At 37.9% G+C, this 25,933-nt stretch overlaps 1 protein-coding gene across 1 annotated transcript in view; it reads right to left on the reverse strand.

Moving 5' to 3' along the window:
- The window catches only part of VWA8 (von Willebrand factor A domain containing 8), a 365,564-nt gene that overhangs the window by 190,468 nt on the left and 149,163 nt on the right, over window positions 1-25,933 (reverse strand). Inside the window, exons 18-20 of the mRNA XM_058684129.1 lie at window positions 22,330-22,436; window positions 19,164-19,270; window positions 8,310-8,381 (exon numbers count right to left, since the gene is read on the reverse strand). Of these exons, the coding sequence (XP_058540112.1) occupies window positions 8,310-8,381; window positions 19,164-19,270; window positions 22,330-22,436 (286 nt within the window). The remainder of the gene's footprint in view (window positions 1-8,309; window positions 8,382-19,163; window positions 19,271-22,329; window positions 22,437-25,933) is intronic.

The following is a 25,933-nucleotide window of genomic DNA, read 5'->3' on the forward strand; positions in this document are numbered from 1 at the left end:
GAAACTTGTAGATGAAATCTACAGTTGTAGATAAAATCAAATACATATCACAACTGAAAAAAAGTATCAAAATAGTGAAAAATACTATAAAATTTCAGAAAAAAAGATTATTATTATTTTTTAAAGATTTTATTTTTAAGTAATCAGTATACCTAACGTGGGGCTTGATCACACAACCCCAACACTAGAGTTGCATGCTCTACTTACTGAGCCAGGCAGGCACCCCAAGATTATTTCTACTTGGGAAAGACTAGGAAAGGTTTTGCTGAAGAAGAAATATCTGGGCTTTGAAAACTGGCAGGATTTTCATCGGCAAAGATGAGAGAAGTGCTGTGTGAAGCCAACAATATGAAAAATGGCTGGGGGAGCAAAAGGGCCTGGTTTACTCAGGGAGGCTAAGAAACTCAAATCTGGAAGAATTAAAATTATACAAGGAGTTTGGAGCCAGGTTACAGATCATTTTAAGTGTCTCCCTCGGAGACTTTATCTGATAAGGAAGAGCCACTTACAACTTTTACCAGGAAAATAAAATTAAGAGATACTTTCTAAGATTTATCTCACTGCTGATCGATCAGAAATTGCCAAGGAAGTGAAAAGAATATCTAAAGAATCAGTACTGTAAAAACATGAAGCACATGAAAGTCAGGGATAGAGAAGACATCCTATGTGAAAAATCAGCCAGAGCTGACTTTTGATTTTATAAGGAAGACATAACACAATAGAATTTTGATAAGGGCAAAAGTATGGGCTGTGGAATACAAGGAGAGCCTAAGTATAAAATTTTCACCAGACCACTATTATTGGTAAAATGATACAAAAAGCTAGTTTAAAATGAAGAAAGAAAGAAAGAAAGAAAGAAAGAAAGAAAGAAAGAAAGAAAGAAAGAAAGAAAGAAAAGAAAAGAAAAGAAAAGAAAGGAGGGAGGGAGGGAGGGAGGGAAGAAGGGAGGGAGGGAAGAAAGAAAGAAAGAAAGAAAGAAAGAAAGAAAGAAAGAAAAGAGAAGAGAAAAGAAAGGGAGGGAGGGAGGAAAGAAAGAAAGAAAGAGAAAGAAAAAGAAAGAGAAAAGAAAAAAGAAAGATCTGGCAAATTACTGGATTATATTCATTTAGAAGTGACTACAAATTATTATGTTTCATTAAACATAAATCAAAATATGATGATTTGCTTTGCAATTTTATCTCACATTATATATAGATGATTACATTTTCATCTCTTAAAATACTGCATATTAGAAAAACACTCTTAGGTAGGGATAGCTGAGCACTTTGGAACACCATATTGCTGAAATATTTCTTCCTTCTAATATCTGATAAAATGCAACTGTCTCTCAAAACTCAAGGGTTCTTACACAAAAATGTAAGTTTATTCTTAGGGAGTTTTTAAAAAACAATAAAAACTACGCACCTATAGGTTGATTCTATAACGCCAAACACCCACAATCAATATTTTGCCTATCAAATAGAATATAGCTCTATAAATCAAGAGAAAAGAAAATCTGGGAAGAAAAGAAGCTTATTCTCCAGTAGAGTTGGGACAGAAGAAGCATCACTGACTCAAAAATAAATAGGCATTTCTTTTTTTCCCTCTCAGTCAAGCTTAAATAAATAGAAAGTCATGCTAGGATAAAAAAAAAAAAAAAAAAAAGAAAAAGCCTGCACGAAAACTCCTAATTGCACGAAAGGCACATGTAATGTTATAATTAAAGTAAGTAGAAAATAATGCATGTGGCGGCATACTAAAGTGGTTCTACACTCTGCAGCATTATGTACTAAGGGACCATCAGATTAGTGTCATTTCAGGCACCTGTCCCTTTTGGCTAACAGGCAGCCATTCTGCTTCTCTTATTGGAAAGTTGCTGCACTGAGCCATAAAATCCTACATAGAAAATCGAAAGGGTAACAAAAATCAATTCACTTCACCAAAATAAGATGTGGGTTACTTAATTTTGCTACGATAAGTGACATTTATGGAACTGTTTTCAGCTTTCCAACAGTTATAAAATCTTGTCTAATATCAGATTTCTTAGAAAATATAGTATTATATGGAAAGAAAAGGTGGATTTGGGCTTATAAAGACAATAAACCGTGAGATATCTCAAAATCAACATTTACTCAACTTCCTCACTGTAAAAGCTGCTACTGGTGACAGAGAAATCTTTCAAGGCATCTCCAAATTTACAACTTCAACTATTTAAAAGTTTCTTTCATGGACTTCAGCCAGATTCTAGTTTGCAAACAGAAGGCTGGGTAGACTGAATGTATCCATAGATAGTTTGTATTAAGAGCATTCATCACACTTTATTGCCAGCCCACTGCTGGTTTCTCTGCCAATACTTAATCCTCAAAGCTTCACTTTTGATTTTTTTTTTTTTTTTTTTTTTTTTTTTTTGGAGTAGTCATCATGTAATGTCTTAGAAGGAGAAAGAAAGGGGTGCCTGGGTGGCTCAGTCGGTTAAGTGTCTTGACTTCGGCTGAGTTCATGATCTTCTGGTTTGTGAGTTTGAGCCCCGTGTTGGGTTCTGTGCCTCAGAGCCTGGAGCCTGCTTGGGACTCATTCTCTCTCTCTCTCAAAAATAAAAATAAACATTTAAAAAAAAGAGAGAAAGAAAGGAGCCTGATCAATTGCTACAAATAGTTTACTTAGTTTTAGAATAAATCATGTGATTAAAATAGGCATTTTCCCACTTGTCACTTTGCATTTAGGAAAAAAACACTAATAAAAACAATGATACCACTACTGTCAGTAGTCCTCAACCTACCAGCTATGCCTTCACTCTCCTTTTTCCTTTATTTATTATTTTGTTTTACAAGATAGAAATAAAGGTGAAGATGAGAAGGTGCATAAAATATTCAGAGGTGCTGAAAATACCACTGATAAATGAAGCAAGGCATTTTCGAAGCCATTGATGAAGGGCCTGTTAGTATGACTGCAAAAGTACGTTCATGAAAAAGAAACCTCCTAGATGCTCAGAATTCTGAGGAAAGCACAGGGAAAGAGAACACACAACTCCATCCTTGGCAAAACACATCTCTGGGTCGTACTTGCTCTGCATTTATTTGCCAACAAATCGTGTAGGTGACTTTACACTCCCTTGTACATACTAAATGGAAGCAGTCAACAGTCTAACTGTAATGAACTTGGAGGGCATTATGTTAAGTGAAATAAGCCAGAGAGAGAAAGAGAGACAAATATTGCGTGGTATCATTTATATGAGGAATCTACAAAAGAAAAAGATAAAGAAAAAGCTAGACTCAGGGTAGAAAAGTGGCTGGGGGTGGGGTAATAGGGAGAGGTTGGGAAAAGGGTACAAAATTTCACCTAGAAGATGACCAGGCTCTTAAGATCTAATGTATAACATGGTGGCTATAGTTGATAACGCTGTATTACATAATAGAATTTGCTAAGAGAGTAGAATCTAAATGTTCGTATGACAAAAGAAAACATGTGAGGCAGTGGAATGTTTAATCAACTAGGTGGGAGGAATCTTGTCAAAATGTATATGTATATCAAATCATCACATTGTACCCTTTAAATATATTATGATTTTGTCAATTGTATCTCAATAAGGCTGGGAGAGAAAAAGAGTCAAATTGTAGAATCTTGCTCAGATCTTTTTTAAAAATTTTTTTTTTAACGGTTTATTTATTTATGAGACAGAGAGAGACAGAGCATGAATGGGGGAGGGGCAGAGAGAGAGGGAGACACAGAATCGGAAGCAGGCTCCAGACTCTGAGCCATCAGCCCAGAGCCCGACACGGGGCTCGAACTCACGGACCGCGAGATCGACCTAAGCCGAAGTCGGACGCTTAACCGACTGAGCCACCCAGGCGCCCCAGATCTTAACACCAATGGTTGAAAACAAGTGTGAGAGGAACTGAAATTAGCTAAAGTATTTAAAAAGTTCTGTTTAAATTTTAACTAGCCACTTTGGTTCAATCTCTACTCCTTGACCTGGTAAATGTAAGCAGGCACAATGTTATATGTCACTTAATTAGCTAAATATTAATCACCATTTAATTATTATTTGAAATTTAAAAATGATTACTATTCCATTATTCTGTTCTAGTGATAATGCTGCCAGTCTCTGATCCCGTCAGTATATATAAACATATCCAGTTGAATGGGCCACTTAACTATTTACTCTCTTAAGTAGGCACTCCCTAGATTCTACCTAATTTGTTTCCTTCATTGATAGTTACAAATTTACAAAATAAGGAATTCAGTCCATCTGTCTTAGACTCTCCTGAAAATAATCCGAGTTAACCTGAATTTTAAATTCATACTACTTCTAAATCATTTTGACTACTCATTGGGAATTTATTCTTAGTAGTCTTCTACAATCCAGCAATTTACTCAGCAAATATTTGTTGACTATCTATGTATGCAAGGCAAAAATAATTAAGGCTTTTCTCAAGGGACTCTCTCTCGGTTTAGTAGAGAGATGGCAGGTAGAGGCATAAGTCTAAGAGAAGCCAAAAGAAATCAATAACTGACCTGCTGTAACAGTTCAAGGAATAGGGCCAAAGCTTCAGGCCTGTGTCCAGGAAGACTTTATTAAAGAAACATATTATAGAATATTATAGCCAGAAGGACCTTAGAAAATACCCATTCCAGGGGCGTCTGCGTGGCTCAGTTGGTTAAGCATCTGACTCTTGATTTTGACTCAGGTCATGATCTCATGGTTCATGGGATTGAGTCCCTCATTGGGCTCTGCGCTGACAGCACGGAGCCAGCTTGGGATTCACTCTCTCCCTCTCTCTCTGCCCCTTCCTCTCTCACTCTCTCTCACTGTCTCTTTCAAAATAAATGAATAAACTTAAAAAAAAAAATACCCATTTCAATCCTATCATTTAACAGATAAGGGGAAAAAAGAGAGAGAGAAGAAAAAAGACAAAGCCCATTAAGGAGTAATAGCAATCTACCTAGTATCACCTAGAGAATTGTAAAGTCTGGACAAGAATGTAGGTCTTTGGATTCCCAGCTTTCGCTCTTCTATGATAGCACATTGCCACTCTGGGGTTGGAAGGATTTCAAAAGGCAAAGATGGGGGAAATAAGAGAGCAGGCTGATAAGACCAAAGGTTGGAATATGACACTGATACAAAGGTATGTTTGGAAAGCAGTTATATTTATCTGAGGACAAGAGTTTGAGGGGGAGGAATGAGACAGTAGGCTGCAAGCAGGGTAGGAATAGATAATGGACAAATGACAGGAGGATATCAAACAACAGACTAAGAGAGTTAGTCTTGTTCACTAGATAATTTAATGGACACAGAAGCAGAACTGACTTGGGAAATCTGAAAGTTCCTTCAACATTGGTAATATTATTATTATTAATATAATTTATTGTCAAATTGGCTAACATACAGTGTGTAAAGTGTGCTCTTGGTTTTGGGGGTAGATTCTGGCGGTTCATCACTTACATACAACACCCAGTGCTCATCCCAACAAGTGCCCTCCTCAATGCCCATCACCCATTCCCCCCTCCACCGCCTCCCCATCCACCCTCAGTTTGTTCTCTGTATTTAAGAGTCTTATTATATGAGACTGACGGTCTTAAAGGTATATAATGAATGAACAGAAAAACCCTTCTGATATGAAAAAGGCCAGTTAAACATACCAAATTTAACACTGAATACAATCTCCCTTGGTCAATTTTTCTTTCTCCCAAGTGGGTGCAGAACAAGGATGAAAGAAGGCAAGACCCGCTGATGACAGGCACAGTTTGTGACGGCAGTGATGGAGAGACATTCGTGATGCCAGGCACATGCCTACAGAGCGGTAGCTGCTCTTGCCTCCACCCCACTGGCTGGCCCTGTGTCCTACTGTCCTGTTCTCTTCTTTGGGACTGGAAATCAACTAGAGATAGCCTACCGGATTTCCCACCAACATGACTCTAGCGTCATTTCAAAGCACACTGCCTCTTTTCCACTTACCACAAAGTAAAAGCAAACCTCTGTTCCACCTCACCCTCGTCCTGCATAGCTCTCCTCAGCCCCCCTCCCCTCCCAGAGATTAGAGTGTGATTCCTGTCTTTCTGGTTACTGGCTAGGTTCTAACTTTAACCTTTCAACCTAGACAACTCTTCTGAAACCCTGACTCTCTTAGCTGCTCAACTGTCAACTCTGCCTTTGGCAAGACACTTCTACTCCATCCCACCCACTAAACCCTTAGGGCATCAGTATAACCTAGGATATTTCCGTGCTGCTTGAATTCACAGCTTGACCTCTAGGGACCTTCCTTTTGAAAAGCTGCTTCTCGGCAAAATTATTCCCCAAGTCCCAGTTCTGTAGATTGTTGGTCTGGCCTGCTGCTGCTGAGATGCCAGCAGAGTCTCTGTCTAAGGTCATCCAGGTGATGGCAGAAGTCCCAAAAGGACACACTGAGTGCACCAAGGTTTAACCACTTATAAAATGTTTGTGAAATACTCTGGGCTAGATAGTCAGAAATTTTCAGAGAGTCACCATTTTTCAGAGACAGATGAAAAATTTGAAATCAAGGACTGAATACTGGATAATTGCTCTCCAATCCTTACTCAGGGAGGAAAATGATTTTTCAATACATAAAGGTAGGCAGGACTTTTTAAACAGTGGAAAAAAACACCTGAATAATTTATCACACTTCTTGTAATTCTTATTTAGAAAAAAATGAAACAAGAAAATATTAAAGTCCTTTTTAACAGCACAGTGATACAGAGATTTAATTTTAACTGAGCACCTACTATGAGGCAGGCACTGCATGAGGTACTTTCCACGCATTACCTCCTGTGGTTCTTACTTGAGTGCATACTCTTTTCACTTCCAGGTTAGATATCAGGGCACTGGGCCTTGGTAAGATAAGCAATTTTCCCACAGTCACAGCCATCTGTGACAGGGTTGCTATTGCAGCTTGAACCAGTTAACTTCTAAGCCTATGTACTCGATCAGTAAGCCATTCGATTGGCCCACGTTTAGTAAAAAAAAAAAAAAAAAAAAAATCAACACTTTGGGGCACCTGGGTGTTTTAGTCGGTTAACTGTCAACTCTTAATTTCACCTCAGGTCATGATCTCACGGTTTGTGGGATCCAGCCCCACATCTGCCTCTGTACTGCTTGGGATTCTCTCTCTGCCCTACCCTCACTTACGTGTATTCTCTCTCTCTCTCTCTCTCTCTCTCTCTCAAAATAAATAAATAAAAACTTAAAAAACCCAACACTTTAAAATTATAAGTTTGAGGGACTAAATATATGAAGAACATGTGTTGTCTTTATAAGTTTAAAAAAAAAAAAGGAAAAATAAAGGCTAAACTCCTTCTGAAAGTTTATCATTAATTTAAGACCCATTTAAAAAAACCAAAGGTGCTGTTCACTGTGAATCTGACAATTCAACTGGGGAACATTATCAGAACCTTCTAAACAGAAAATATCCATCCCGTCCCTCCATAAACACATGGTGAATATCTACAATGTAGCAGACACTGTTCTAGTAACCAAGGATACAGAGAGAAGCAAGAAAACCATGGTCCCTGCCCTTGAAGATCATATAGACAAGTTGGAAAGACAGTCATTCTACACATAGACACAGTAACATGACTAGTGTGAGGACAGAAACATAGAAGGGTGTAGAAGGAGGATAAATTGAATTCAGCTAGGGACAAGGGGAGACCTCTCAGGAGTTAGGGGAAAGGGGCGGAGGAAGAGGACTGGGAGTGCTCCTTGTAGACAGAAGGGCAGGCAGCAAGGACCAGGGCAGAGATAAGAAACTGAAGCAAGTTCAGAGTGGCTCAAGCTAACACCGAGTGAGAGAAAGGAAGGAGCCAAGGCTTAGGACTAGAAAGGTGGGCAGAGGCCAGATCCTGCAGGACACTGTAAGCCATACTGAAGACTATACCTAAGAACAATGGAAAGCCAATTTAAGCGAAAAAGGGAGACCTGATCAGATTTTAATTTGACAAGTATCAACCTGGCTGCAGAGTGAGGAGTAGATCGGAGTGAGAGTAAGGTTGACGTGGAGCTATGTTAGCAAAGTACTGCTGTAGACCAGGTGACAGGTGACGGCGAGCTGGGCTAGGGTGACAGATACAGGAAAGAAGAGTAGATACTTAGGAGGTAGAAGGGACAGAACTTGATGGGTGACTGAATGGGGATTTAAGCCAGGACATAATTCTAAAACTTAGAAGGTAGAAGGCCCTCTTTGCCTAATTAAATCAGTCATTTTGGTAGGAAAAAGAAGAATCACTTCTAAAAACATATTCCAACAAGAAGAGACTTACTGCTTTTAAACTGTTACTATCATTTATTCATTAGTACCTGAGTTCCAGCCATAACTCACCTGATTGCCAACCAATAATAGGTGTTCTCCAAGAAGAAAGTCTTTCAGCATGTCTTCCATCACTATCATGTGCTAGAGAGAAAAGAACTAGAGGTTAATTGTGTTTTGCATAATCAAGGTGAAATAATAAAGTTAACAATAAATACCTCTTTGTGCTAAGTAAAACATCTAGGGTGACAATTCAAGATGGCAGTGTAGGAAGATCCCGAACTCACTTCCCCCCGTGGACACACAGATTGTACAGCATCAGATGAAATAATTTCCTTTTAGAAAAATCTAAAGGCTAGCTGCCTGATGATTACACACTGGGCAAATGAGAAGAAAACCATCAAAGCAGGGAGGAGAGGCTGGGACACAGTCTCACCATAAACCTCACCCCCAGTGCAGCATCCTGTAACTGGGAGGGATCTCAAAATGTGGAGCTTCACCCTGAGGAACGAAGCGTCCGAACCCCACACTGAGCATCCAACTTTTAAGACATATACTTGAGAGATGAGCCCCCCAAAACATCTAACTTTGAAAGCCAACAGGGCTTACATCCTGAGACCCACAAGACTCTAGTGATCTGAGAAACTGCTCTCAGAGGATTGTGCGCTCAGACTCCCCTGCCCCGGGGCCCAGCTCAGAGGCAGCTGACTGTGCCCAGACTTAAAGTGAAGGAGGCTCACCTGCTTATATTAAAGAACTGGCCTGAGGTACAGGCATCTAACTTAATACACACATGTAGAAGCCTGCTGGAATACTCTCTGGGGATGGAGACTGGCACAGGCCATCTTCATGCTCTCCCTCTCCCATATTCCAGAACACCAGTATCTCCTGGAAGAGAGCTTTTATATGGGTCTGGTGCCTCAATTTTTGTGACTACGACCTGGGAGTCACCTCTTGATCACCTGGCTCTGGAGGCCGGGGAGTTTGCATTCCTGGTCCCATACAACTGATAACTGGCATCACCCAGAAAGAAGCTCATACCCCTATGTGGCCCCTGATTTTTGTGACTTCTGCCAGAAGATACCTCTACATCACATGGCTCTGGTGGCCATTGGGGCTTATACAGTGAGTCCCACAGGACTGTAACCAAAGGACAGAGAGGTCTTAAAAAGCTACCACCCCTAGGGCATAGCAATAGGCAACAAATTCAGGAGCTCGGTTATTCTAGGAAGGAGGACTATTAGCTAATCATCATGACTGAGGCCTGAGGGGGCAGTATTCTAATAAAACATGCATCCTAGGGGTGGCTGTAATCCTGTCTAGAGACCTTGGAGGGCAGGCGCTATCTTTGTACTCACACTTTATCATGCTCCAAAGCACCAGTGTCTCCTGGAAGGGAGCTTTACACACATCTGGTGCCCTAGTTTTTGTGTCTGGTGCCCTGGTTAATGCAGCTGTCACCCAGGGACACTCCTTAATATTTGGCTCTGGTATCTTGGGGGGGCTTGCATTTCTGGGTCCCATGAGACTGTGGCTATCATAAAGATGGTGCTTGGCAGGCTACCAGCCCAGGACACTGCAAGACAGCGGACTGAGGCATACTCTTCAATCTTCTGTGAAGGAGGCCTCTTTGCTTGTCCTGGAGCTTCAGCCTGAGGAACAAGCTTCAGTTTGGCACACATTTAGAAGCCCATGGAGCACTATCAAGAAATGTAGGCTATGGATGCCATCTTGGCTTTCTCTTTCTTGGCCTTGCTCCAATTCCCTAGTATCACTTAGAAAAGGGCTTGGACACTTGTTTGTAGCCCCAATCTCTATGGCTGTCATCCAGTGGACACCTCTAGATCACCTGGTTCTCATGGTCAGAGGGGCTATAGTTATGGTACACAGGACTGTATATATTTGCATACTTTTAAAAGCTAATGCTTGAGGGTGTGGCTTCCAGTCAGCCTGAGTCCAAGTGCTGAGATCCTCCCCTATGGGACAAGAGGTCTTGGCACATCTTCAGGTACTGGGAACTATTAAAAATATAATGGGCAGCTTGAACAAGCATATAGATTTAAGAGACAATCAAGAGCTGAGGCAACGTTGAATGATAAGGTTCATCTCCTACATGAGGCCACTCTTTTAAGACTGGGAGAGGTAGTTATTTCATATATTGTATAAAACCAATAGAGTTAAGCAAGATGAAAAACAGAACAAAGGATATGTTCCAATGAAAGGACAAGATACAACCTCGGGAAAAAATCTTAATAAAATGGAGATAAATAATTTACCCAATAAAATTTCAAAGTAATGGTCATAAGGAAAACCACCCCCCAAAACTGAAAAGGATGGATGAACACAGTGAGGACTTCAACAAAGAGATGAGAAATATAAAAAGTATCAAATAGAAGTCACAATGTTGAAGAATATAGTAACTGAGCTAATTAAGTTCAACAGCAGAACAGATGAAGTAGAAGAAAGGATCAGTCAACTCAAAGACAAGGCAGTGGAACAAACCCCATTAAAGCATCAAAAAGAAAAAAGAATTTTTTTAAAAGTGAAGATAATTTAAGAGACTTAAGGGACAACATCAAACAAACTAACATTTGAACTACAGGGCCCCAGGAAAGAGAAGTTAAAGAGGCAGAAATCTTACTTTAAAAAATAATAACTGAAAACTTCTCTAACATGGGGAAGGAAACCAACATCCAGACCCAAGAATCCCAGCAAGTTCCGAAGAAGAGGAGTTGAGAGACCCACACCATGACACATTATAATTAAAATGTCATTTTTTAAAGTTTATTTATTTATCTTGAGAGAGAGAGAAAGAGAGAAGAAGGACCAGAGAAAGAAGGAGAAAGCATATATAAAGGTCTTAGAATTTTATTCCCATTCTGTCAGCACAAAGCCTGATGCGGGGCTTGAACTCATGAGCTGTGAGATCATGACCTGAGCCAAAATTGAGAGTTGGACACTTACACAACCAAGCCACCAAGGTGCTCCCAAAATGTCAAAAGTTAAAGACAAAGAGAGTATATTAAAATCAACAGTAGAAAAACAACTTGTTACATAGAAGGGAACACCCATAAAGCAATGAGCAGATTTTTCAGCAGTGATGTTGCATGCCAGAGGGAATGGCACAAGGTATTCAAAGGACTGAAAAAAAACCTTGCCAACCAAGAATACTTTACCTAGCAAGTTATCATTCAGAAGTGAAAAACAGAGTATTCCAGACAAGCAAATGCTAAATGAGTCATCACCACTAACCGAGCCTTACAAGAAATATTAAAAGGACTTTAAGCTGAATAGAAAAGGTGTTAATTAGTAACGAGGACACACATGAAAATAAATTTCACCAGAAAGGTAAATATATAGTAAAGATAGAGGATTAATCACTTACAAAGATAGTATGAAGGTTAATAGGCAAGGTAGTAAAAACATCTTTGATTATAATAATTAATTGACATATAAGATAAAAAATGTGACAGCAAAAACAAAACATGAGGGGGAAGAACAAGAATGTTGAGCTTTATAATGGGATTAAACCAAGTTGTTATCAACTTAAAATAGACTGTTGTAGATATATGTAAGCCTCATGGTAACTAGAAAGAAACAACAAAAAATAGACAGAAGAGAATATAAGAATAACACTAAAGAAAGCCATCAAACCACTAAAGAAGAGTGTAAGAGAAAAAGAAACAGAGAAAAACTATAGAAATAGTCAGAAAATAATTAACAAAATGGCAATAAACACATACCTATTAATAATTACTTTGAATGTAAATGGACTAATTTCTCCAATTGAAAGACACAGAGTGGCTAAATAGATAAAATACCAAGACCCTTCTATATGTTGCCTAGAAGAGATTCATTTTAGACATAAAGACACATACAGACTGAAAGTGAAGAAATGAGAAAAGATATTCCATGCAAACGAAAACCAAAAGAAAGCAGAAATGGCTGTACTTATATCAAACATGTTTACTAGTAAGGAAACTGAACCCATAAAAAAAACAAAAAAGCAAAACAAAACAACAAAAAAAACAACCCTCAACAAATGAAAGTCCAGACCAGACTGCTTCACTAGTGAATTCCACCAAACATTCAAAGAAGAATTAATACCAATCTTTCTCAAACTCTTCCAAAATACAGAGGGGACCTCTTTCAAACTCACTGTATGAGGCCACCTACCCTGATACCAAAGCCAGACAAAGATGCCAAAAGAAAGAAAAATTACAGGTCAATATCCTGGATGAACACAGATGTAAAAATTCTCAACGACATATCAGCAAGCCATAATTTAACACGACATTAAAAGAATCATACACTATGATCAAGTGGGGATTATTCCAGGGATGTAAGGATGGTTCAACATCTGCAAATGAGCTAATGTAGATACGAAGACGATCATCTCAACAGATGCAGAAGAAGCTTAAGTCAAAGAAAGACAAATCCTGTATGATCTCTTACATATGGAATCTAAAAAATATGTGTATATTTATAATATGTAAATAAAATACATTTAACATATATGTACTAAAAAAAATCGAGCTCATAGGTACAGAAAATACACTGGCTGTTGCTAGAGGCAGGGGGTAGGGGTGGGAGAAATGGGTAAATTTTTATGTTTTAGTTTAAACAAACTGAATACAAAAGAAAGTAAAACATCTATTGTAACCGACAATACTCAATTTAAAAAAAATTAATGTTGGTTGTAAATTATATAACCAATTAGGTCACTGACACTGAAAGCTTGCAACAGTCCACCTAAGCAAGACTAAGCCACTGACCATTATTTCAGAGTTTGCATAATTTAACCCTAACATATTTTAGCTATTGCTCTATTAGGGTTGGCTTATAATTTAATATAATATTTAAATTAACACTTGCTAATAATGTAAATATACAAAGGCTCTCTAAAATAATTGGAGATTTCCATGGAACATGTTACACTAACTTGCTCTTAACCATTACCTTCAGAGGAAGTGTAACTTTAGAATTAGAAATACATGACTTAGTTTCCATGTTTTTTATTTGAATTAGGCCACAATATAATACAAGAACAAGATTAAGGTTGCTCACAATAGCCACAGAGGAAATTACATTGCTCTTTTGTATCTTGCAAAATAGGACAACCATAAGTAGGTCACGAAGGCTCAGGGGTGGGGGTTGGGGGGAAGAAATATATCCTAGAACAATTAATATCCTTATTTCTTTCTCGTGGTTTTCTGTATCAAAACAATAACAGCTTCATAAGTACTGAGTTACTGAAGTTCCTCATTTGTAAAAAAGGCAAATTAACTGCATTTAATACACACTGCAGATATTTTTCTAGCTTATGCTTGCTTTTCTTTTTTTAACTTCTTATGGATTTTTTTTGACATCTTGAATATTTTCCTTTTACTTGTCAAATTAAGCCATACTTTCTTTCAGAGTTTCTTTCTTAGAAAAACTGAGAAAGTTTTTTCTTTCCTTCAAAAACAGATGAGTATTTCCTAAAGTTTACCTTTGTAGTTTTTATTTTTTAAAAAGCTTTCAGATACGCTGTTGCACTAGAGTTTTAACAAAGCTTGAAGTAGGGTGGGCACATCAATTTATTGTCCACCCTGGCACTTTTAAGACTAAAAAGAGATATCGTTAATAATAATGGTCAACAAATGTAAACAGGGACTATTTTAGGGATTATCTTAAGCAGGCCAATGTGTGTGGTTACCCTAGGAGGCCTAGAATACCCCTCTAATCTGGGTTCTACTGGTAATGTGGTCTGGAGACCTCTTCCTTCTAAGATGAAAACTCAGTGCCAATTTCCAGACATTAAAGTTTTCCAGTAACAAAAGGGCTAATCCACATGAGGAATAGACAGAAAAGTTAGAAGGAGCACCTGTATCACCAGATAAAGAAAAGCCATGTAAATACTGAAAAATTCAAACTATAGTTGTATTCTTCTATAGTGTACTCATGTTCTCCTACTTAATGCCCTCATTCCATCCAACTAGAGTATTCAAATCAACAAACATTAGCTAAGGCTAAGGTCACACTGCCTATGTAATTCTTCTCTTAACCTCTTGGCCCACTCATGTACCACAGACAGTTTCTTAAAAGTTGCCCCTTCCACTTGTTCACCTCTCCTGAATCCCTCCTACCTCTCTAACAATTTCTCTCCACAGTCTTTCAGGTTGGATCTTTTTGTTGTAGCAATTCCTTGGATACTGATTTCTTCCATATTCCTTCATTTGATCACTCTCAGTACCTTTTTACATAGTCTCCTGGGGTCAAGGTTTAGGGCAGAGTAGCTCATGCCTACTTGTACACGGGCACCCACCGGAGGGGGAGGGAGGGCTGTGTGCAGAGTTGGGTACCCACATGTCAGTGCTTGAAGAGCTACGTGTGACTACTCTCCCTAAATACTCTTACCTATTCCACTGCTTCGGCTACCAACTCTATGATGATCTTCAACAGCAAGACTCCTCCTCAGCTCCAGCCTCATATTCTGAGCAATTATCAAACCATGTACTTGGTTATTTCCCAGTCTCTTCAAACTCACCATGTCCAAAACTTGTCTCATTTCTTTCTCCTCAACTTTGTTTTTTCTCCTGTATCTCTTATCACTGTTAATAGCATCATTTCCTACCATCCGACCAAACCTCTACCATCATCTTGCACACTTCACTCCTTCCTTATCAAGAGCCAGTTAAACACCAAGTCTAAGCTATTAAGTCACCCAAAAGTCAATTGTATTTATCCCTCTCTTTCTATCCCCAGTTTTCATTTAGGTTTTTACATCTCTGGCCTAGATTTTTATCACCAATTTGGCTTCTCTAACTTCAGTCTGTCCTTGAGGCAATGTGCTCTTTATAGTACTGACAATCACTTCTTTGTTCAAAATCATGTCACTTTTTTTTTCTTTTTTCTTTTTTAATGAAATTTATTTTCAAATTGGTTTCCATACAACACGCAGTGCTCATCCCAACAGGTGCCCTCCTCAATGCCCATCACCCACTTTCTCCTCCCTCCCACCCCTCTTCCCCCATCAACCCTCAGTTTATTCTCAGTTTTTAAGTCTCTTATGATTTGGCTCCCTCCCTAACTTTATTGTTGTTGTTGTCATACAGAGAAAGACAGATACCATATGTTTTCACTCTTATGTGGATCCTGAAAAACTTAACAGAAGACCATGGGGGAGGGGAAGGAAAAAAAAAGTCACTTCTTTTTTTAAAATTCCTTAAATGACTCCTAATACCTTTGAAACAAAGGTTCATCCTTCCCTCCTCCCTCCCTCCCTTTTTTTTTCTTTGCTAAAGGCTATTTATTTATGTGTTGAGATATAATCGACATGATGTTAAATTAGTTTCAGGTGGCACAACATAGTGATTCAACATTTGTATACATCGTGAAATGATCACCACCATCTGTCACATTGCAAAGTTAATATAATATTATTGATTATATTCCCCCATGCCGTACATTACATCCTCATGACTTATTTATTTTATAACTGGAAGTCTGTACTTAACTCCTTTCACCAATGTAGCCACTCCCCTCAACCGCCCTCCCCTTCTCAACTTCTTGATTTAGTCTTGGCCTCCTCTCCTGTCACTCTCCTCCCACACTATATTCAGCCAAAAATTTAGAATAATTTACTCTCTTCTCTTCTGTTTACTTTTCCACCAGGCTTATGTGCTCCCTGAGGGAGAATCTTGGCTTTCATCTCACACATAGTTCCACTGACTCTACCTACTGCCTAAAGAGCCCTGCTATTTGTCCTCTCCACTCTATCCCCACTGTCACCCTCTTCGTTCAGATCCTTCATAAGGACCTGACTATTGTACCTGGACTATTGCAACAGCCCCCTAACAAGTCTCTCTCTGTCTTGGTTCCAACACATGGACAACATTAAAGAGTGAATGCAAAGTTAGCTAGTGGAAATGTGCCTAACATCTTCCAATGGCTTCCTCACTTCTTACGAATAGCATCCAGATTCCTTAACTAGAAGGCCAAAATGATTTGACCCTTTTCTAACTCATCAGCTGCATCGCCTGTCACTCTTCTGTTTGCAACCTCAGCTCTGTGCCAGTGATAATTAATTATATGTAGTTTCCTAACTACACATAGCTAAGTCACATATGCTAAGTCACATATGCAAATGTTAGTCTCTCTGCCTGAGAGAGTCTCTCAACTTTGCCGGGTTCACATCATTTTCCATGATGTATTTTCATTTCTATGAAAATATATGACTCTCGTCACAGCAGCAACTCTTCCAATTTTCAAGTGTCTTTGGAAAGAATTTAAAAGTTTACAATGCCTTAGTAAAAGATGTTTCAGGGCACTTGGGTGGCTCAATCTGGGACTATCATCTCACCGATGCTACCATAGTAACCTGTGTGCACTTTTGTCACACTATCCAATAATCATGTGTCCTTTCTTTTCTTTCTCTGCTGATGGACCTAGGCAATGTGGGCCCTGGAGCTACCTATGTGTAGCTGCGTATGTGTGGGTATTTTAATATCTTTATCCAAATACCTTAAACAAGGCTTGACACATGGTAGATATTTTAAACATTTTTTCAGATCTAAAGTTCCTTAGGTTTAAGAGGCTATTATTTTCCTTTCCTCCAATTTCTCCTTACTACTGGAAGTGTAACATTTCTTAATGACCCATTTAATAAAATAATACTCCTGATTATGAACATTCAAAATCTTACTCTTTCTTTATTAATCCACTCAACACATATTTTACTCAGCATTCCCAATGTGCTGGGCACATGATATTTGGTGAAGATTCAAACTAAAGAAAACATAGACTTTACTTCAGTGGTATAGAGACCATATTTAAAAAATCAATTTCAGGGGCACCTAGGTGGCTCAGTGGGTTCAACATCCAACTCTTGGTTTCAGCTCAGGTTATGATCTCGTGGTTTTGTGAGTTTGAGCCCTGCATCGGGCGCCATGATGGCAGTGTGGAGCCTGCTTGCGATTCTCTCTCTTCCCCTCTCCCTCTCTGCCCCTTCCCCAGTTGCACTGTCTCTGCCTCTCTCAAAATAAATAAATAAACTTTAAAAAAATCAATTTCAATACAATGTGGCAAAGGGACCTCAGGGCATAGAATAGAATGGTATAGAAGCCCCTAAATATTTAAGAGACAGTGGAGATTACTGCTTCAAAATGAAGTACAGCATAAAAGGAAGTAACATATGCAATAAAAGCAAATTTGATCAAAAGCCATGGTTCCTTGAATTGATACAGCTAAAATTTTTCGTTAATGGTTAATTCACAATGCTTTATGAAGAAAAGGTACATTTGGAGACAGGCTGCGGAAAATCCTTCAGGGCCACTGTGTAAAGTTCATAGCAGCCCTGTGGTCCTCAAAGTCTGTGTCACAAATACCATGGCAACAGACAGTGTTCAAGGGCACAATGGCCCTCCCTGTTACTGAATTTTCTACATTCTTAAACGCTGGGAAGTCTTTTCAACCTTTGCTACCATGGACTTTTTCAAATTGTCACTTATAAGATTTCCTGATTCGTTTGTCTTTATTCCTCTTGACTACATGAACAGAGTACATTACTATCAATGCTTGGGAATAGTATATTTTCTTTACAACCATGTTTCTGTCTTTCTTGATAGGCAAGATTCTTTCCTTCTGTATCCTAAAAGTAACTTTCTTGTCTGCATATTTGTCTACTGCTTGCGTAAGAGTATTAATGCTTCAGAAGAAAAATCAGACCTACGTTATTAGTTAGTGGGCCATAGAACAAATACAAAATAAATTCAGGTTATGCTTTTGCCTTTGTCATAGATAGTAATTACAGTTTTGACAGATTTCAAAATATTTAATCAAGATTTTTATTGAGGAAGAAAAATTTTCCCAGATACCTTCTGCATTGTTAATATCATCTAGGGATATAAATTACGGTACTAACTGAACAACAAATATGGGAAATGGCAGCAAAAAAACTTTTAATTTTTCTAACTCCTTAATATAGTAAAAACAGCAAGTAGAAGTTCTTCTAACATAATGTAAGGTTATTATCTACATGCAGATTAGGGACAAATTATTAGAGAAAAATTTAAATATATAACCACTTGACATAAAATCTGGAAAACGAAAATCTCCTTTTATAGTATGGGTAATTTTCTCTGGAAAACATTCTTATTAAGGTGAATGTCTACAGTAAAGCTTTCTGGGTATACACTTATTTTGGGGGCTTAGTGGAAGGTCTGTAATTATTGATTAGTTTACAAGTGAGAAATTATCTAACTTTCTCCCTTAAAAAAAAAAAAGGAAAAGGATAGGAAAATATTAGGACTTTTCAGGGAAAAGAAAAGGAATATGAGAAAAAGAATACATAGGACACATCCTCTTTGAACTGTTGAGATAATTTAACTGACAGGAAAGCAAAGGAGAGGATGAGTATCAGTTCCTTTTGTTCTTAATTTCATGATACATTCATTTTATTTACCTGGAGTGTAGTACATGTGCACATAGAAAACATATGATTCTCGTCACAGCAGCAACTCTTCCAATTTTCAAGTGTCTTTGGAATGAATTGAAAAGTTTACAATGCCTTAGTAAAAGATGTTCCGGGGGAATTGGGTAGCTCAGTCAGTTGGGCATCAGACTTCAGCTCAGGTCATCTCATGGCTTGTGGGTTCGAGCCCTGCGTTGGGCTCTGGGCTAACAGCTCGGAGTCTGGAGCCTACTTTGGATTTTGTGTCTCCCTCTCTCTCTCTGTCCCTACCCCACTAATGCTCTGTCTCTCTCTCTCTCTCTCTTAAAAATAAATAAACATTAAAATTAAAAAAAAAAAGTTTCAACATCTCATTTTGCATCATGTGAATTGAACTTGGCAAATTAGAAAACTAATTAAATATCAGCTTCACTGTGGAGTTGATTACCACAATGTAAGAGGTGTTATCCATAAACGCAAAGCAGTGATCTTACCTGAATGTTGTCATAGAACAGAACATCAGGCACTTTCATTCTCTCCCGGGCATTATAGATCGGTGCAGTAACAGCTCCAATCCTCAGAGATCCAGAAGCTACTTCACCTAAACATTTCCCACAGGATAGAGGATTACTCGTAGCACTGTCTTCAGAGAAACCAAGTCCAACGTGACATAATGCAATACAGCATCTTTAACATCTTGTGGGCTCATTAAGGACTTCTAAATTAACATCTAAATGAAGTAAGCTTGAAGGTGGTAATAAAACACCAAAGCTCTACATAAAATGTTTAAAATGTTGCAAAATATAATAAAACTTATTTAAAATAAAGTATGTAGCAAACAGCATATAGACACAATTACAGAAGAACTGCTCCCCCCACCAGAACTCAGTCAAGCTGCCTTCATAAGCTTCTTTTATCAGAGACTATCACATAAACAAGGCTGAATACACGTTCAAAAGCTCTGAAGTACTTTGAATATTTGGGAACCTACCCTTTGAAAAAACTCCAAATGAGAATTGCCTAGAGTTTTAGTAAAAAATATTGATTAGCCAACCTCCCCACCCAAGACCTCTCAAATTACTATTTTCCGGGATGGTCCAGGAGATCTGTATTTTCAAGTAAGAACCCCATGTGTCACACTGTTATTCCGTGATAATTACTATTTTATTGTCTTCTATTTGCTTTATATAGTTGGTCTGGAATAGAATATGAGCTCCTTAAAACTAAATAATAAATTTGAAGTCACGGAACACATCTCATATGTATTTCTATAGTAAAGAGATATACATGTTCACTGCCTGACATATTCCAAGATTACCAATCATAACATTAATAGTGGTAGTTGTTAAAGTAACATCGATGATCACAACAGAAGCCATAATTTATTGAGGACCTTCTACAGTCCAGATCTCAAACTAGAAGCTTCGATGCTTTCTCATATAATTTCATGTAATTCTCTTAACAATGAGCCAAGAATTATGAGGAAGCTAAGGACATATTATTAAGTAATTTGCTTAAAGCCACCCAGCTAACATGGGTAGAGCTAAAAATAGAACTAAGTATAATGTTCTTTCTGCTGAGTGGGGTACATTTACTCCTTTGACTCCAAATAATATTCCATCCTGTGGAAATACTGGAGCAAGCAGACAGATAATTACAATGCCTAAACAACTGACCTGTCTTCTTCCTGACCCCGCCCCACTTCAAATAAGAAAACTGCTCTTTTGTGCTAAAGCATTTTGAAAGACCAGGGAGGGGGGTGGGGGGAAAGCAACATTTGTGTTTTGCAGTGCTGTGAACTATTTTGAGCTACAAATAATGAAACTGTCACCCTGTTTAATCAAGTGCTGAGTGCCACACGTTAGCCAAAGCAAAGTAGACCTCTCTCTCCAATAGATCCTTGACATTTCCCTTTTATTTACAAGTTCTATAGAGAAGAACGATGAGCTGTCACGCTGAGAATCTATTGTTTATTTACTACCATCAGGTCTCTGAAACAGACCCAATATAAAACCGTATAGAGAAAGACCAGAATTGTCGCAGTGACTTAACTATATACTTTTATGTTGAGATGACAAATATAATTTCAGAATCAAGTAGCATCTGAAACTATCTATGGTTTAGTTTATGGAACACATCTGTTCAGTTTGGTTTTGGGCTTTAGAACAATGTAATTCACCCAACTCACGTTGGTTGTTAAAATTTGAAGCTTGAAAAGGGAAATGCACTCAGACAATGGTCATACTTCTACTTCCTAGAAGAAAGGTGGCTAGCTGTGTCTGCTAAGAAATCTCATAGGATGGCATTATTTTGGTCCATTTGTCAAGGTCCTCAGTCTCGTAGACTCAAAACCTGATTTTGTCATGTCAACTGACAACAAACCTAACTCCCAGGAGAATATTATTAAACACACATATTCTGATCTATACATAAATCTGATATATAAAATAAGAATTGAAAATACTACAACACAATGAAAACTGCAACTTTCCTATGGACCACAGGGTACACTGGTTGCCATAGCAGCATATTATTCAGAGGGGGAGACCTACACGGAAAGCCAAATCCTCGTCAGAAGGTTATTTGGTGAACCTTGTCCTTCGAACAAGGAGAGTACATTAAATGAATTCTCCTCAAGAGAGATGACATTAAAGATAAATGGAACCATATGAGTCAAAAGTCTTTTAGGTTCCTTATCCCCTACGCAAGGCACAGATGGGAACTGCTGACACTGACCTGGTACCAAGACTGAACAAGAATCTACAGTCAGAACGACACGGGCTTTCTTTGGATATGTTAAAAGGTTTAGTCAAGTAACATATGAGTCTCCAGGCCCCAGAGTTATTCCATCTCCTTGAGGTGGCTGGGCCTATCTGTGCCCAGATCCATTGGTATGTGGAGTTTATAATTTTACTCTAAAAAAGTCATCTCATTTCTTCAACACCAAATTCCTGTCTCGGTGTAGCCCCAACTATTAAAAACATCTATTACAAAGAGAGTCACAATAAGCCCTCATTAGACAGTGGTCACACGAATTTTTCATACAACAGGTAAGTACCTCTAAAAATAGAGAACCTTTTGTTGTGTTTTAATTGAAGAACAGGGAACATTTATAGGAAGGGGTAAACCTCCCTAAAATTATACTTAAATGGTTATCCAGAAGAAGAGAATCACAAAAGACAGTAAGGGTGGAAATGGAAAGATAAGAAGGCATGAAATGGTACTCTGAATATTTTAGTCTACATCAAACTAGAACAGTTTCCCAAACATATCCTGCAGGGCACCAGTGGTCCTCAAAATGTAAATGTTGTGCAAAGGAAACAGAATTCTAGATTCTACAGTGAAATACGTTTGGAAAAAAAGGTAAAACAAAATCACGTAAGTTTATTTATGGCAGGGATTCTCAGGGCCTTGAACAGGTTTGTCTCAATTGTGACTGAAGGACCGGTATCTGGTATGCATTGAAACAAAGGAAATATTCTAAGATCTAACTTGTATGTGGGTTTCAATTTTTTTTTTTTAAAGGAAAGATTCATTTCTTCAACCCAATGCATAAAACAAAGTAGATGGAAAACAAAACCATTTTTTTATTGAAATTAAAACAATAATACAAATATCTGATAATTACTATTTCACTTAAGAAACAAATTTAATACTTACACTTATAATCCTCCAATTCTGGTTCCTGATTATTATCAGCACTTATTTCTATTGCAGCATCTGCCAGGTTTTTTTCTAATGCTGACCTTGCAAGGCTTGGTAAGAACCTGGTGGATGGGGGGAGGGGGTGGGGAAGGATATAATGTAAAGTCAAAGGTTTTTGTGATTCCTAAATATCTTTTGGCACGTACCCACGCAAACTCTTTCTCTCCTCCCTCTCTATCTCAATATAACCATTTATGGAGTGTCAGTCTTGCTCTGTGAAACCCATGAAAAATTTTGGAATATAAATTTCAAGCACCTGTGAAGATGAAGTATGTTTGTTGAACTCCTTTAATAAGTAAAATTTATGTGTAATTAGCAGTATTCATTTATATACAATATTTTATAGGACAAGATTTAAAATAATTTACTTCTTAAAATGGATTTAGTGTGCCTCATAAATCTTGTTTAACTGTTTAACTGGATTATCAAATTTTCTTAAATTGATAAAATAACGCTTTAACCTGCTCCAACCTGGCAATCAGAAATTCAAATTAGTGGAAGCGGATTAATGATGTTTACTTTCTAACACAAATTACTCAATTTAGGGTTATCCAGCTTGGTCTTTCCTTCCATTTAAAAAAAATACACCTGCTTGCCTATTCTATATGAATGTTGTCAAAATAATAATCTGGTGAGTGACAGAGGCATTCTTCATCTACAGGTAGATTGTACGAACATCATGAGCTTGGATGATGAAAATGGAGTTTCCCAGCCACACAAATAAAGTTATATCTAGAACTTATGATCCCAAGTGAGCCCACAGAAATCATTTTTAACCCATTACCTGTGTTATACTACTATAAGCTAACCACTGTGTGCCACGATATTCCAAATAAACATACTAAGAACATAACACTTCTAATTTAGGCTTTCCATAGCTCTAAATCCTTGGTGGTGGTTCCCACAGCCTTGAGTGTGCGCTCGAATAAAAGAGATGTTGGTGTGAGTGAGAAGGCAAATGAATGAGCGTGTGAAGAACTGATAGATTTCCTGACCCTGTGATATAATCCACATATCTGACACTATCTCCCACCTACTGCATCATTTTGGTTCCAGGCTATGACAGGGGGATTTCTATAACTCTAGGTCAGTAGCTCATTGGTTCAGCATCAAGTAGGACTTATTGTTGCTCACCTCTGACCTTTCATCACAGTTCTTAGACTGTGTCCAAAACCAAGGCCTCACCTTCTCTCTCAGACCCAATAACTGGGCTTTTATCTTGTTTCCTGAGCCCTTATCTTGGCACCATGCCCCCCTTTCCTCTCTCCTCTACACCACAAACTGGAGTCTGGCCTGGTAACATTAGGCCCTGCAGCTCCATCTCCATTACTTCCTGTCAGACCATCGTGATTGACAATAACCACTTGCAAGCTGAGACTCCATCACCATCCCCCCAAACCCCTTTCATCTATACAGCCTGCTGTCGACACATTTTCCTTTGCCCCTGTACTGAAACATTTCTAGATTGCCCTCCAAAGCCTGTAGAGAACTGCAAAAGGTATGCATGTCTCCCTTCCAATAGCAGTGGCAGGCATTGCTTGCCCATGTGATACTCTTTTCTACTGAACATGTTTCCGAACTGTTTTCAACCTCACACCCAGATACAACTACCAAATAATCAGAGGTAGTATGGAAGTTGAAAATATCCCACTTCTAGAACCTACATTTTAAAAGTCACTGGCTCAGGGCACCTGGATGGCTCAGTCGTTAAGTGTCAGACTCTTGGTTTCGGCTTTCATGAACTCACAGTTTGAGTTCAAGCCCTGTACCAGGCTCTGTGCTGACAGCACGGACCTGCTTGGGATTCTCTCTCCCCCTCTTTCCCTGCCCCTCCCCTTTTTGTGCGGTCTCTGCCTCTCTCAAAATAAATAAATAAATGTAAAAAAAAAAAGATACTGGCTCATCCCACAAATGAAGAAAATAAAGTGTGTCAGGTTGTATTAGGTCAACCTTAATTTTTTCTAGGTTTCGATTTTTTTCTAGTTAACAGCTTCTTTTCCCATTGCTCACTGATATTTTCTACTTGCTTTTTCCTCTCCTTCTGTGGGCTTTCACAGAATAAGTGAGTGAATGAATGAAACATCACTCTTTCTGTCCTACTTCCCTATAACAAAAACAAATACATACTCTGCTGTAAAGTTTTCAAGGGTATTTATCACTATTAGGAGCACCATAATGCCTTTTTAAAATCATTATTGTCATTATCTTCATTTACTATCAGTAAAAATAGAATTGGAAATTATCTTCATTTACTATCAGTAAAAATAGAATTGGAAAGTCTCCAGTCTCTACGGTCTTGGTTGAACAAAAAACTAAAGAAATATTCAACCACATTCTAGGAAACAAAAACAGAGGTAGTTTCCCTAGGCTAACTGAAAGTGAGATACAATCTTTGGATTAAGGAGTAAGATAGGGTTTCTCAGGATGGTAGTATGAGAAGCTAGAGTAAGGACAGGGATGTTCCCAAATTACCAGTGCAGGAAAGAGAGGTATTACTATTAGTAGTAAGAGAGGGAGAAAAAGACTGTGGGAGTCAGGGGCTATCAGGTAGACTGTGATTTCTATTTAGAGTGTGTAATTAATTAATTGATACCTGTGATTTTAATCTTAAGTTTATAAACAGCACTTGAATATTTAAAGTAACTTATGGCTCATTCTATTTATAAAGTTAGTTCATTATCTTTGTGAGTTATTTACTTTTCTGGAAAGGTTTTGTTTGTTAATTAAGCTATCTGAAGTACTTAAAAGGAAATAGCATACATAAAGTTTATTGACAAATTTCAAATATTTGAAGACAGTTAATTTAGCCAAGATGTTTGGAAGATAAATGGAATCAAACATGTTTCAAAGGCCTATAAAAATAATTCATATCTGCTAGGCTTATAAGAGTAAGTTGAATAATAGAAACACGTAAAGAATATCTAGATTTTTGAAATTATACCCTTAAAACACTGAACAGCAATTGTAAAGCCAGAAATAAATCGCTAGTCTCTCCAGAAAGAAAAATAATTTTTCAGAACAAAAAATACACATCAACGATAATCCTTATAATCATTTAACACTGTGTATGATTAGTTCTATCAGGCTTAATGATTCTTTAAAAACTAATTGGTTAATAATGTAAAAAGAGTGGAAATTTTATATAGATGTCATTCATTTTATGTTACAGGGAATTCTTGAAAAATATTGTCTGTAAACTGAGTTTTTGGTGACTGGGAAAATTTCCTCATTACCTCCATGTCAGAGACTGTTAATCTTCATTTCTAATTCTTATAGCTCTGCCTAAAGTTTCTATGCTAAAGGATCATTACCCCAAGATTTTCTATAAGCAGATAATGTAATGGAATACAAAATACTTGCATGGAGTAGAACCCTTGTTATAGGAACTTCTAATTAACTCTTCTACAATAAAAGAACTTTTAAAATGTAAAATACCTAATAACTTCCTAATCTTCTAAAGTTTCTTTCCTTTGGCTTCTTAGGTTTTCAACTATCCAGAAAATTAAACATACATCTAGCTCCAAGACTTGGTGTATATATTATAGGATATGAGGATAAG

Source organism: Neofelis nebulosa, chromosome 1 (genome assembly GCF_028018385.1).
Source record: "Neofelis nebulosa isolate mNeoNeb1 chromosome 1, mNeoNeb1.pri, whole genome shotgun sequence".
NCBI lineage: Eukaryota > Metazoa > Chordata > Mammalia > Carnivora > Felidae > Neofelis > Neofelis nebulosa.